A 13,106-nucleotide genomic window follows, 5' to 3' on the forward strand; every position below is an offset into this window, starting at 1 on the left:
TCCAGAACATTTCAACAGACATTTAGTTTCTTACCTGTTCTTTTTATAATTTCCCAAACAGCGGCAGCAGTGGCAGGTATTACTGAAGGCTGATCAAGACACAGTCGTCCAATGTTGATAATATGGAATCCATCCACATCCTTTTCAGGTACAACAATATTGCAGACTTCTCGTTCATCTATATGATCTGGGAAATTGTTGTTTTAAAATTATATTTCTTCTCAGCTGTCAACAAAAGTGAGTGCTCCCAGCCCAATTATTTTATTTTTAAGGAAAACCACATACATTTTATTCAGTTCAACAGTCTGTAAGGTCACAAGTTAAGTATTATTCACCATGAGTAAACTGGATTTTATGTTGTTATTTTTATTGTTTTTAAGTTTTAATTACACGTTTCTGAGCTAACTGCTGGAAGTTTAAGTGATTCCATGTGTGATAATGACAACATAATAGCTTTATGTAATATATTACAGACATGTATCAAACAAAGCAATGATTCAAATAATCATAAAAGTATCTGATAGCTAAGCAAGGCATTTAGGTCAATTTCCCTGTAACTTTCCATGAATCAGAGGCTTCTATCATATGGAAAGAAAAACTTCATAGTAAAAAGGTCTTACAGACTTTTGGAGCAAGATGAATGCAAGGTCACAACGGATTTAATTTCTATTCTGTAAAATGACAGTTGTTTTCAAGACTTATCTGTTCAAGAGATTTACAGACTATCAGAACATTATGTTAACAAGACAGTTGTGAGATCTTTCTCCAGTACTTCTTTATAAGAGTTTAACACACACATGCTGGTTCCATTATGGTACTCTGCATAACAGATTCAGACTTTATTAAATGTAAAGGAAATAATACTGATCTATTCATAACAATTCATGGGCTATTGAGATGGGAATATTGAATTTGCTGAAAGCTTACATTTTGGTATAGGAGGTATTTATCAGCAAGTAGTGTGAATCGGCTGGTTCTATCTCTTTAAAGTTACCAAGCCACTAGATTAGACAGTCTCAGATATAAATATGGTTTATTCAAAAAGAATCTAACAGAAGGGCTTAAATAAATGGGACCCTCTGCTGCCCGGACATGATGCAGAGAGTATTCTTTCTTCTGTGTATCAAACATAATACCCTACTATTACAGTAATAACCTTAGGCATTTCCCTCAGAGTTTAATAAACAAAACCTCTCTCAAACACATCCCCAAATTTGCCTTTCTCACAGACGTCTCCCAAACATGTCACAAGTTTGGCTTCTATCTCAGAAAACTGTGTCAAGATAAATATAATTTAAAATGACTCTCATACTCAGTCTTTCTTCCACTGATCCTCTTACATAAATCCACTTTCTTCTAGATCTAGTCTCTCACACAGAGGGTTACCTTACTGTGCTCGCTGTTTTGTTTTGTTTTGACTTTGGACTAGCCTTAGTCTGGGCACACCAGCTTTTCAGACACACCAAAATCTCTTATATATTTACAAAGTCAAGAAAATTAAGTTGATTCAAATGAAATCAATAAAAGTGAGATTGAAGGTTAGTTTTGAAAACAGAAAATTTATTAAAATAAAACAGCAATATAAAAGAAAATTAGCCCTAGCAATCAAAATGAGTTTATGTAGAACAGGAAATACATTAAATGTGTGAGGAAGAGTCATCAAAATCTTCATACAAGATTTCCTCGCCAAATACTTCCAGACAAATTGTATCGCACAGAACCAGTTGTTTCAGGCTAGCTTGTCTCAATTTTCATAACAGTTCACATCTGAGAAGGAACATTCATTATTTTTGCCATTCCATGTGAAGGCAATAACCAGCAGGCCGTGGCCAACAATACAAAGTGTTTAAGAGTGACAATAAATGACTCAAAGAAGAAAAAGAGTTTACATTATCATATAAAAATTATGCATTCAAAAAGGTCCACAGAAGAAAACTAAGTTCTTAGGCAGACAGCACAATCTGATAAATTATCCTGACATGCAAAACTGAATACTTTAGTGTATCATATTTCTTCCAGAAGAAGTATCTTGATTCCATTTTAAAGAAAACAAAGTCATCTTCTGCTTCTATATTTATCCAAATGATGATAAAAAGCCACACTTTTGTATGGTGTGTTACCTAAAGAATACAAGGAAAGAATACCTAATATAAACACTATTACTCATCATGTTTCTCCATCTTCACCTGTCAGGCTTTTTTCTGTACCCTCACAACACGACTTAAATGGAATTTTAAAAACAAAGTAATCTGTACTTCTCTATTTTCAAAGGTCATTCCTTTTGGGGAACACTGGCACAGGACAAAGACAGAAGATATTCTTAAAACAAGAGATCCGTCAAGAGCATTCAGCATTCAAGAAGTTATATTTGAAACCTATTTGAGAAACTTCCTCCCACAATATTTTAAGGGCTTGCACACATAACCCTACCATATAGCTTTAAGTTACATAGGGTTGCAATGCTAATGGATTGTTTGTTTAGTTAACAAATGGTAGTAAGGCTTTTGCTAAGGGTTTCCTTACTTAGGCAAGAGCAGAAAGAAACCTTGTAGCCAGGTCTCAAACTGCCAACTTTGTGTGAGCCAGAGGAGGTTTAATTAGAAATGCAGTAATTTTCTGATTCAAGCTAAACCAATATAAGCCAATTTAAGTGCATCTACAGTAGGGGTTTGCACGGTGTCATAGAGTTTAAGGCTCAAAGGGATCACTAGATCATCTAGTCTGACCTCCTGCATATCACAGCCAAAAGCCATCCAGCACACTAAATCCAACAACTGGAATTAGATCAAAGTATTACAGTCCACAGAAGACTAAACTCTTATGTGCCACAGGGAGGGAATAGGAAGGACCAAGATGCACCAATGCTCAAGGCTGCTTCAATGACAGAGAAATAAGTGAGCTATATCCAGGTGATCCCTGTGAGCGCATCCACACACTGCAGAGGAAGGTGAAAACTGCCCAAATTCACTGCCAATATGATCTGGGGGGAAATTCCTTCCTAACCCCACATATGGTAATCAGTAGTTTAACTGAGATCTATTTTAAATAGATTTAGTTAAACTTTCACTTTTCTAATATAGACAACTTAAGTCCAGATACCAAGTGAGTTAAAATTTAAATCTGTTCTCAAATTACAGCTGTTCATTGGTCTGTGTGAAAATAATATAGTGGTCTCAGTGCAGGTTCCAGTGGATTGATGTCTGTGTCACAGAAACCACCACCATAAGTGCTATCAAATGACAAACTGGTTGACAGTCTATACAGAGTAGCCAAGGAAAAATTTGGAAAGGAGAATGATTTACCCACTCATTCTTAGAGGTGATCCCTCCAGATCAGTGCAGAAGCCTAAAGGTAGGGCTCTGCAAGAGAGAGGGGAGTTTGCAAAGTGACTACACGTGGTATAACTGTTCTGACTATATGCCGAGGACTTCAATCCCCAGGCTTCGATGTGGTACCTTTCACTCATTCTAAATTCACAAGAAATATTTAATAAACAACACTCCCTTGAATCTGTTAATATCTCAGCTGCTTCTTTTCAGACAAAAACAATGACCCTATAGCTACAAGTCAGCACGCTCCAATCTATTTCCAGAGTCAAGCATTATTCAGTAAATCAGACTTTGTCCTCCTTACTTATGTTACACTGCCATCATGTGGCCAATTCATTTCACTGATTGAAAGCTGCTGAAATTAATACTAGATGATAATAATGCATAATAATGTTTAGCATTTTTTAAAAAACACTTTCCAGCCACAGATCTCAAAACAGTTTACAGATATTAAACATCAAAACCTTTGTGAAGTATAGATTATTTATGCCTATTTTACAGATGGGGAAACTAAGGCACAAAGAGGTGTCCAAGGTCAAAGAGTAAGACTAGTGGCAAAGATGGAAACTTGATCTAACTTACAGTCCTGTGCTTTATTTATTATTAATTATTATTATTTGTATTACAGTAGACCTTAGAAACCCCAATCAGATGTCAGGGCCCAATTCTGCTAGGCACTGTACACATGTATACCCAAAAGACGGTTCCTGTCATTAAGAGCTCACAATCCAAGTGCATGATGAGACAACAAGTGGACACAACAGAGGGGAACATAAGGCAACAGATTATGATTAGCACAGTGAGCAGTGGTCAAAGCACACCAACTGCCTAGCCATTGCTGAGTCTTTTGTAGGCATCACAGCATGGGTGGGCTTTTAGGAGAGACTTGAAGGAGGATAAAATAAAGGCTTTGTTGATTTTTACACGGAGCTCATCCCAAGCATAAGAGAGAACATGAGAAAAAGTGTGAAGCTCTTTGAGGGAAAATTGAACTAATAAGTGATAAAGGCTAGCATCGCTGGCAGAACAGAGGTGAGGTTGACCACTTGATAGCATACAAGACATAATAGGTAGGATGGAGATATGTTATAAAATGGCATTAAAAGTGAAGACAAAGTTTGTTTTATGCAGTGGAGAAGAGGGAACCAATGGAAGAACGCAAAAGAAAGTGACAATGCAACAAGTCAAGAAAATTATCTTTGCAGCAATGTTTTGAATGTACTTCAGGGGTGGTGGGCAAGATAAGATGACTTTTATCAAGACTAGAAAGAAAAAAGTTGCAGCAGTCAAGTTGTGAGATGCTGAGAGCCTGCATGAGATTTTAGCTGTGTTGACAGAGAGGAGAGGCTGAATCTTAGGGTATGTCTACACCATGAATTAGGGGTGTGATACTCAGCTCATGTACACATACTTGAGCTAGCTCTCATCCAGTTAGCATGCTAAAAGCAGTAGAATAACTGTGGTAACACAGACAGTGGTAAGTGATGGCACGGCCTAGCTGCTCTGAATATGTACCCACAGGGCTCAGGTGAATTTGTATTCACGGCAGCTAGTAGCTACACTACTATTTTTAGTGTATTAGCTTGAAAAGAGCTAGCACAAGTATGTGTATACAATCACACCCCTAACTCATAGTGTATATGTATCCTGAGAGATACCGTCCAGGAAGAAGCATCAAGATTTAAATGTGGCCTGGATACGTGGATCTAGAAAAAGGGCAGTGTCAAAAATGATGCCAGGATAAAATAACAAGACGAACCACAGTGGGGTACATGGTGACAGAGGTAAGTAGGGATGTAGAAGAGTAGTTTGGGAGGAAAGATTAAGAAGCATGCTTTAACCATGATATCATGTTTCCTCTGCAAAAAAATTAAATCCGTTTCTTACTTCTATTCTAGCTGCTATTTTATGAAATTATGTTTTTCTTTGGAAGCTATACAATAGCTGTAATTAGTTTACTGATTTATTAATTAGCCGGATACTGGTTTGTGTTCACATGGAGAAAAAACATGCAGAAAATGCTAACCAAAGGTTATGATTAATAGGTATAAAGAGGTCACCTCTAATGAGGAACATTATTAGCAGAACTAGTAACCTAAAACCAGAACAACATAAAACAAAAAGCCCACTTGCATGTCCCATAAAAATGATAAAGTTGGCCATGGTCAAGAAGAAAACAGAAAGGTGTTTGACCCTTAATGCAATCAATACAAAATTTTCCGTGGCTGGGATGATAATTAAGAAACAGCAAGCACTTTATTTAAAATGTTTGTGCTTCTTTGAAATGGAGGGGAGTACACAGCAGCTGCCAAATGCCGGTATAGCATATAATACAGCAAAATGAACAGTGGGAATCAGGACCCCACCTCTCCTCCACATCGACCCAAGGAGTGTGCTGGCTCATCAGGAGATGCATGTAAGGTCCGCATACTGGCACTCAGCAAAGAATTGTGTCTAAAAGGCAAAGGCCTGAAATGGTTAACTCTTTCGATATTTGCACTAGTAGACCTGCTTCTGCCATAGCATCCATGTGTGCACATTGAGTTATACAACAAGGACATCTCATATGCTTGTCCCACTCTGCACATGCACCATCCTGAAAATCACCTGTGAAGGGGCACCTCCATGCACACCTATACAAGGCTCACATTAATCAATGATTTCTGGGGCTCCACTTAATGTGAATTTACAAGTAGTTGAACCAAATCATTAAGTGGTTCAGAGTTCTTCTGCCAACAAAGGTTTAGCTCAGTTGTAAAATTAGGACTTCCCTGGAGTCAGAAACAGTAAAGCAGTTAGCAAAGCAATCAGATCTTATATTTCTAATGGCCCATTTTTATAATTAGCATTGCACATATATTTGTGTGTTATGTAATTAGTTTTTATTATAACAGTTATATTTTAATATCATAAATTATTTGCTATGATACACATTTAATTACTATATTATGTCTGTGAAGTGTTCCAACACTTTTGGAAAAGAAAGAGATTGCAGACTATAAAAACCACCAAAGAAAAGGCAAGGTTCTGTCTTTTCAAGAGCTCCAGTTTAAAAAAAAAGAAAAAAAAAAGGCTATTTGTGGCTGACCATCAGTTAATTCATCCTAGAGAAGCTACATAGACCTAACAGCTCCCATTTCACATTCCTCTGTGTGTGCGTGTGTGTGGGGGGGAAGGGGGGAAGGGGGGAGGAAGAGAGAGAGAGAAAGAACAGAGATGTTCTGCCAGAAAAGGAAAGAGACACAACTGAATATTTTAGCAGTGTAATGAAGCATACTGCCTCATCTTTGAGAACATCCAAAAGAACCAAATTACTTTGGAAAAAGGCTAGTATTTATGAAAAAAATTGAAGTACATAGTTAATGCAAAAACACAGTTGGATCAGCATGGGTCTTCAGGCAGTTATATTGTGGCTTGCTTATGTACTTCTTAAATTAAAAGATATTTGCCACGTGCTAAGCATTTGCAATGCAAGTCATCTCTAATCAAATGTGTCTGAATGTTATGTAACACTGGCTTACTAGGTGCCAGCTCATGCCAAGGTCCTCAAGTCACAACTGAATACTGACAGATACATAGCTGGAATCTATCTGGCTCACTTGTAGGTTAATATTGATAAAACAGGTATTAGAATTAGAAATTAGAATTAGAAAGTGTTTAGCGTTTAGACTCTTGAATGCTTGTAAATTGCTGCATGTATTAATCTTGTAATATCTGTATTCCACACTGTAATACAATATTTGAATTATTGTACTGTGAGCCTCTGTGACTAAATGAATCACCATATAGAAGAGGGACATTAATTATTGTGAAGAACTACTCTTCCACAGAAATTGTTATGCCCATCCTGAAAAAGGAGATACCAGAGAGCCCCAGCTGCTTAGCCTGGGTTAGCCCTAATGGTCAAATAGAACTTGCTGACTATAGAAGCCTTTATTACCTTTTGAAACCTAAAATTATTACTCATTTGTGTGACTATGTTTTCTTGCTTTAACCTTGTCAATCTCTAATTTCCTTTTCCTATTTAATAAATATTCATATAGTTTACTATAGGATTGGCTACAAGTGTTGTGTTTGGTGAGACCTAAAGCGGAATTGACCTGGGGTAAGTGACTGTCCTTTGGTATCAGGAGTAACTTGAATATTGCTGCCATCTATCACAGAGTTATGCTCACCTGGGTGGGAAGACAGACCAGAATACCCAAGAGACTGTCTGTGACTCTGTGTAAGGCTGTTAAAGTGTCTGAGGAGGTTGCATTTGGTACAGTTGATTGGTGAAATCTAAGTTTAGAACTTACAATCAATTTGGGGTTTATGTTCTGATTTTTAACAGTCTGCCCTGATGTTGGTACTCATGCTCTTGCATCACCCTTGGGAGCATTACGCTGGCATAGTCAGCAGGATTCACAAGTTTTGGTCAATTAAGTTTATAGATCAGAACCCCAGAACTGTTAAAATTCAAACGTAATATTGAGAGTTTTAAAGGCTAAAGAATAGACATAATGAGTGAACCACAGTCATATGATGGTCTTGAGTGAAAAGATCTGAATATTTATCTCTGCAGAAGAAAATATCCTTAAAAGGAAAACCCCAGATCAGGAGTTAAGGAAGTTTAAACAGGTGAAAAAAAACAGCAGGCAATATCTTTCCACACAGATACTTTAGCTCCTGGTTCTCAGCTGGAAATGTTTTTTCAAAAGGGGGCTGAAACTATAAACAAAGGGGGAGACAAACACCCTGTGGCACTCCTCTCTCTCTCCCTGCCCATCGCATTCATTACACCTGAAGAGATAAAGGAAGCATTTGTTGGACTCTGGGGGACAGGTCCTGACCTACAGAGTTTGGTCATTAAGAGTGCTGAAAGCATGGGGTGAGAAAACTTTGCTTTGAATCTCATGTAGTTTGTTAAGTTAGGCACCAGTAAGTGTTTTATCTTTATTTTTCTTGTAAGTATTTCTGACTTTTATGCCCCATTACTTGTGCTCACTTAAAAAACTTTCTTTGTAGTTAATAAACTTGTTTTATTATTTTATCTAATCCAGTGTGTTCAACTTGAAGTATCTGGATAACTCCATTTGGGGTAACAAGTTGTGTACATATTATTCCCTTAAAGGAATAATGGATTCAATACATTTGTCCTGTCCAGGAGAGGGCTGGACAGTACAGGACATATGTTTCAGAAAGCTGAGGAAACAACTAGAGAGTCATCTATGTTAGATCTGGTTTTGATCAGCACGGATAAATTAGTTGCAAACATGAAAGTGGTCAGGAACTTGGGATGAAGGGATCATGATCTGGTAGAATTCAAGATCCTATGGAAAGGAGGGCATGAGAACAACAAAACAAGGACACTAGACTTCAGAAAGGCAGATTTCAACCAACTCAGAGAAATAATAGGCAAAGGCCCATGGAAAGAACAATTAGGAAAAAAGGAGTAAAAGGGGGCTGGCAGTTCCTAAAAGATGTAATACTAGATGCTCAACATCAAGCTATTCTGACACAGAGAAAAGATAAAAAGAGCCACAGGAAGCCAATGTGGCTGCACTAGGAGCTTTTTAGGTATCTAAAAACCAAAAGGGATACATACAGGAAATGGACAGAGGGGCATGTCACCAAGGAGATATACATGGTAATAGCATGAGCATGTAGGGACAAAATCAGAAATGACACGGCAAAGAATGAATTATAGCTAGCAAACAATGTTAGAGATAACAAGAAGGGGTTATTCAAATATGTGGGTCTGCTGCTCAATGGAGAAAGGTGAGCTAGTAATGGAAAATGATAGGAAGGCAGAGCTGCTCAATGCCTACTTTGCTTCAGTCTTCTCACAAAAAATAATATGTGATCAGATGACTAGTGAAGTTACCATAAACAATAAAGGGAAAGGAATGCAGATCAGGATAAGTAAAGAACAAAGAGATCTTCTGATCAATCTGAATGAATTCAAATCAGCAGGGCCTGATGTTATTCACCCGAGGGTACGGAATAAGCTGAAGAAATCTCAGAGTCACTGGCAATAATATTTGCAAACTCATGGATAACAGGAGAGGTCCCAGAAGACTGGAGAAGGGCTAACAGTGCCCATCTTTAAAAAGGAGGAGCCAGTGAACTATAGACCAGTCACCCTGACTTTGATACCTGGGAAGCTGCTAGAACAATATAAAAATATTCAATTTGCAAATACCTGGAGGATGAAGGGGTAATCACTAGTAGTCAGCATGGATTTACCAAGAACAAATCATGCCAAAGCAGCTTGATTTCCTTCTTTGACCAGGTATCTGATTTGGTGGATGGGGGGATGTGGAGGACATAATATACCTGGACTTCAGCAAGGCTTTTTGACACAGTCCCACATGACATTCTGATAAGTAAACTGAAGAAATGTGGGCTTGGTGGAACTATCAGTAAGTGGATACATAATTGGTTAAACAATGTAGCCTATAAAACTATCCTGCATGCTTGTATTCTATAGGGATTCTATAGGGATATATCTTTTCTTATAAGATTTAAGTATGATGGTGTGATTAATAATAGAGTTATAAGTTTATATATTTTGCTGTAATGCCAAGTACCTTACGGGCCAAAAATCCTGTAAGACAGCTACGCAATTTGGGACCTTTGACTTAGTTAAGTGTTGAAAGAGATGAGGTATAACATAACAAGACATATATGGAGTTGTTTTTATCAAGATTTAGCAGACCTTTTGACCTAGATGTTGAAAGGGGTGATGTCAGGTATTAACCAATACATCATAAGACTCGGGACCCTTTTCCTGTCAGAAAAACAAATATACCACAAAACCCACAGAGGGTCAAAAAGGCAAAGGTGAGATCATGGAAACTTCTGATAAGTGATGAGGATATCTCATTAATATTCATGAATGATCAGCCTATGACATGTGGGTACCCCACTATTCTGGGGTAGGAATCCAAGTATGGACTTAGAAGGAGGACCCATATTCTCAGAGTATAAGAATGGAAAGATCGTGCTATTTGAGGCGATTGTCATCTATTCCTGCTTGAAGCTTCTTTACTCTTAGCTCTCTGCATTGCCTACTCCACCCCTCCACCCCTCTGGAGGTGAGACATCTCTCAACCAAGTCATCAGGGAAGGTGTGAGTATATTAGGCTAAAGAATATCATAACTATATTATATAAGTCTCTATAATTAAGATTGTCTTATCCATTATTCATTTGATTGTTCATTTACTTTATATCAGTCATTTGTTTATCATTTTATGTTATCTTAATAAATTATAAAATTATACAAATTTGGTTATCATTGAAATATTCCTGTGGTACCCCCAAGAGTCCTTATAAATTTTCCTGGAGCCTGGTTAGGACACGAACCTCATGATCCTCTAATCAGATCAATTGCAAACCTATAACCATATTCAATACTGATACAATTAAAAATCAGGCTACAACAACCACAAACATAGAGTAACTATTAATGGAATGATGTCAGATTGGAAGAAGGTCTCAAGTGGGATTCCACAGGGATTTGTTCTGGATCCAGTGTTATTTAACATCTTTATTAATAGCTTAGATGTAGGATCAAATCTGCAGATGACACAAAGCTAGGGGAGGTTGCCAACATTTTGGAGGATAGAGCTAAAATTCAGACGGATCTTGACAAATTGAAAAACTGGGCTATAGACAACAAAATGAAATTAAACTAAGATAAATGTGAAGTGCTACACTTAGGGAAGAAAAACCAAATGCACAGATACAGATTGGAGGACAACTGGCTTGGCAGCAGCACAGCTGAGAAGGATCTGGGAGTTGTGGTGGATCACAACCTCAAAATGACTCAGCAATGCGATGCTTTTGCAAAAAAAGCAAATGCGACTTTAGGTTGCATTAACATAGGCATAGCATCTAAGTCACTGGAGGTGATAGTACTGCTCTGCTCAGAGCTGATTAGGCCTCAGCTAGAGTACTGTGTCCAATTTTGGTCACCAATATATAGAAAGGATGTGGAGAAACTGGAAAGAATCCAGAGGTGAGTAACAAAGATGATCAAAGGGATGGAATGCAAGCCATATGAGCAAAGGCTGAAGGAAATGAGTATGTTTAGTTTGGAAAAGAGGAGATTAAGGAGGGACATGATATCGGTCTTCAATACTTGAAAGGCTGCCATAAAACAAATGGAGAAAAGTTTTCTCTCTTGCCACAGAGGGCAGGACAAGAGGCAATGGGTTCAAACTACAGCATAGCAGATTTAGATTGACTCTCAGGAAAAACTTCCTAACCGTAAGAACAGTAGGACAATGGAACAGACTGCCTAAGGAGGTTGTGGAAGCTCCTTCACTGGAGGTTTTCAAAAGGAGGCTGGATAGCCATCTGTCTTGAATGGTTTAGACACAACAAATCCTGCATTTTGGCAGGAGGTTAGACTAGATGACTCTTGTGGTCCTTTCTAACTCTGTAATTCTATTATTCTATTCTTGGGGAAAATCTGGAACTGGGAGTATGTTGGGGTTACCTTGTGATGATTTTTAAGGTATGGCTGGCAGGCTGCAGCACACACAGAGACATAGCTGCAAGTGATTTACATGCTGGAAGCTGTTTGTGAGTAGTCCAAGTTGGTGGCTATAGCAGCAAAGCATTGGAAAGGGAACCCCAGGTTACAGGGCGGGGTGACACAGCTACTCATTAGTCTGGATTGTACCCTGGTATGTCACAGCTTCACCATCCAATGCGTATACCCCTACCCACCCCACCCCCCACACACAAAACACAGGGGAGTAGGAGAAAGTCAGCCCAATTTATAAAGAGACTGACTTCTAGAAGAGTTCCTGTCCACCTTTGAGAAAATAAGTGGTATGCACAATATTCCAGAGCATAAACAGGTACCTATCCTCTTAATCAGATTAACTGGGAAAGTGAGCCAAGTTTTTAATGATATGGAGGAGGGGGATGCTAAGGTGTGGAAGAAATTTAAAATTAATAGAATGTTGGGAATCATTAGGAAAGGAATAGATAAGATGACAGAAAATATCGTATTGCCTCTTTATAAATCCATGGTATGCCCATATCTTGAATACTGCATGCAGATCTGGTCGCCCCATCTCAAAAAGCATATATTGGAATTGGAAAAGGTACAGAAAAGGGCAACAAAAATGATTAGGGGTATGGAACAGCTTCCATATGTGGAGAGATTAATACGACTGGGGCTTCTCAGCTTGGAAAAGAGATGACTAAGGGAGGATATGGTAGAGATCTATAAAATCATGACTGGTGTGGAGAAAGTAAACAAAGTTCTAATGGACCATTCCCCTCTGATCTGGTTATACCAGATCAAAGGGACCAATTCCAGACTGCTACACTGGAGCCTGTCTCTACAGGAGTATGTCATGGATATAATCCATATCAAGGGAAAAGAAAATGTAGTGGCAGATGACTTATCAAGAATAGAGGGACCCTGAGGCATATTCAGGAGGATATTCAGAACACCCCTTCCTATACCACTTTTGCACTGACAGTGCTGGCAGACCAGGCATCAGCTCATGCCAAAAGGAGCAACTGACACCTATGATAAATAAACTGGAACACTGAAAATATTCACTTTAAAGAACATGAAAGCAGTCATTTAGGACCTTCAAAATTATTGATTGCATATATCTGATATACAAGATGGTTCTGCAAAGTGATTCTCCAAGTATCTTATCTTTTCAGAGGACACATCCCAAAGTCAGCCAGATTTGTTCACACATTCCTCAGACATTAATCAATTAAAATACCAATTCAGTGGAATCTTAGTAATCAAGAGTTT

At 38.2% G+C, this 13,106-nt stretch overlaps 1 protein-coding gene across 2 annotated transcripts in view; it reads right to left on the reverse strand.

The window, feature by feature from the left end:
* MTHFD2L (methylenetetrahydrofolate dehydrogenase (NADP+ dependent) 2 like) overlaps window positions 1-13,106 on the reverse strand; it is a 77,913-nt gene that overhangs the window by 43,849 nt on the left and 20,958 nt on the right. For both annotated transcript variants that reach the window (XR_010921562.1, XM_067557364.1), the window contains one exon: window positions 35-187. Coding sequence is in view for 1 of the 2 variants with exons in the window: in XM_067557364.1 (XP_067413465.1) it covers window positions 35-187 (153 nt within the window). In the remaining variant the exon portion in view is untranslated. The remainder of the gene's footprint in view (window positions 1-34; window positions 188-13,106) is intronic.

Source organism: Emydura macquarii, unplaced genomic scaffold, assembly GCF_026122565.2.
Source record: "Emydura macquarii macquarii isolate MOO-44397 ecotype Brisbane River unplaced genomic scaffold, CSIRO-AGI_Emac_v2 contig_1790, whole genome shotgun sequence".
Classification (NCBI taxonomy): domain Eukaryota; kingdom Metazoa; phylum Chordata; order Testudines; family Chelidae; genus Emydura; species Emydura macquarii.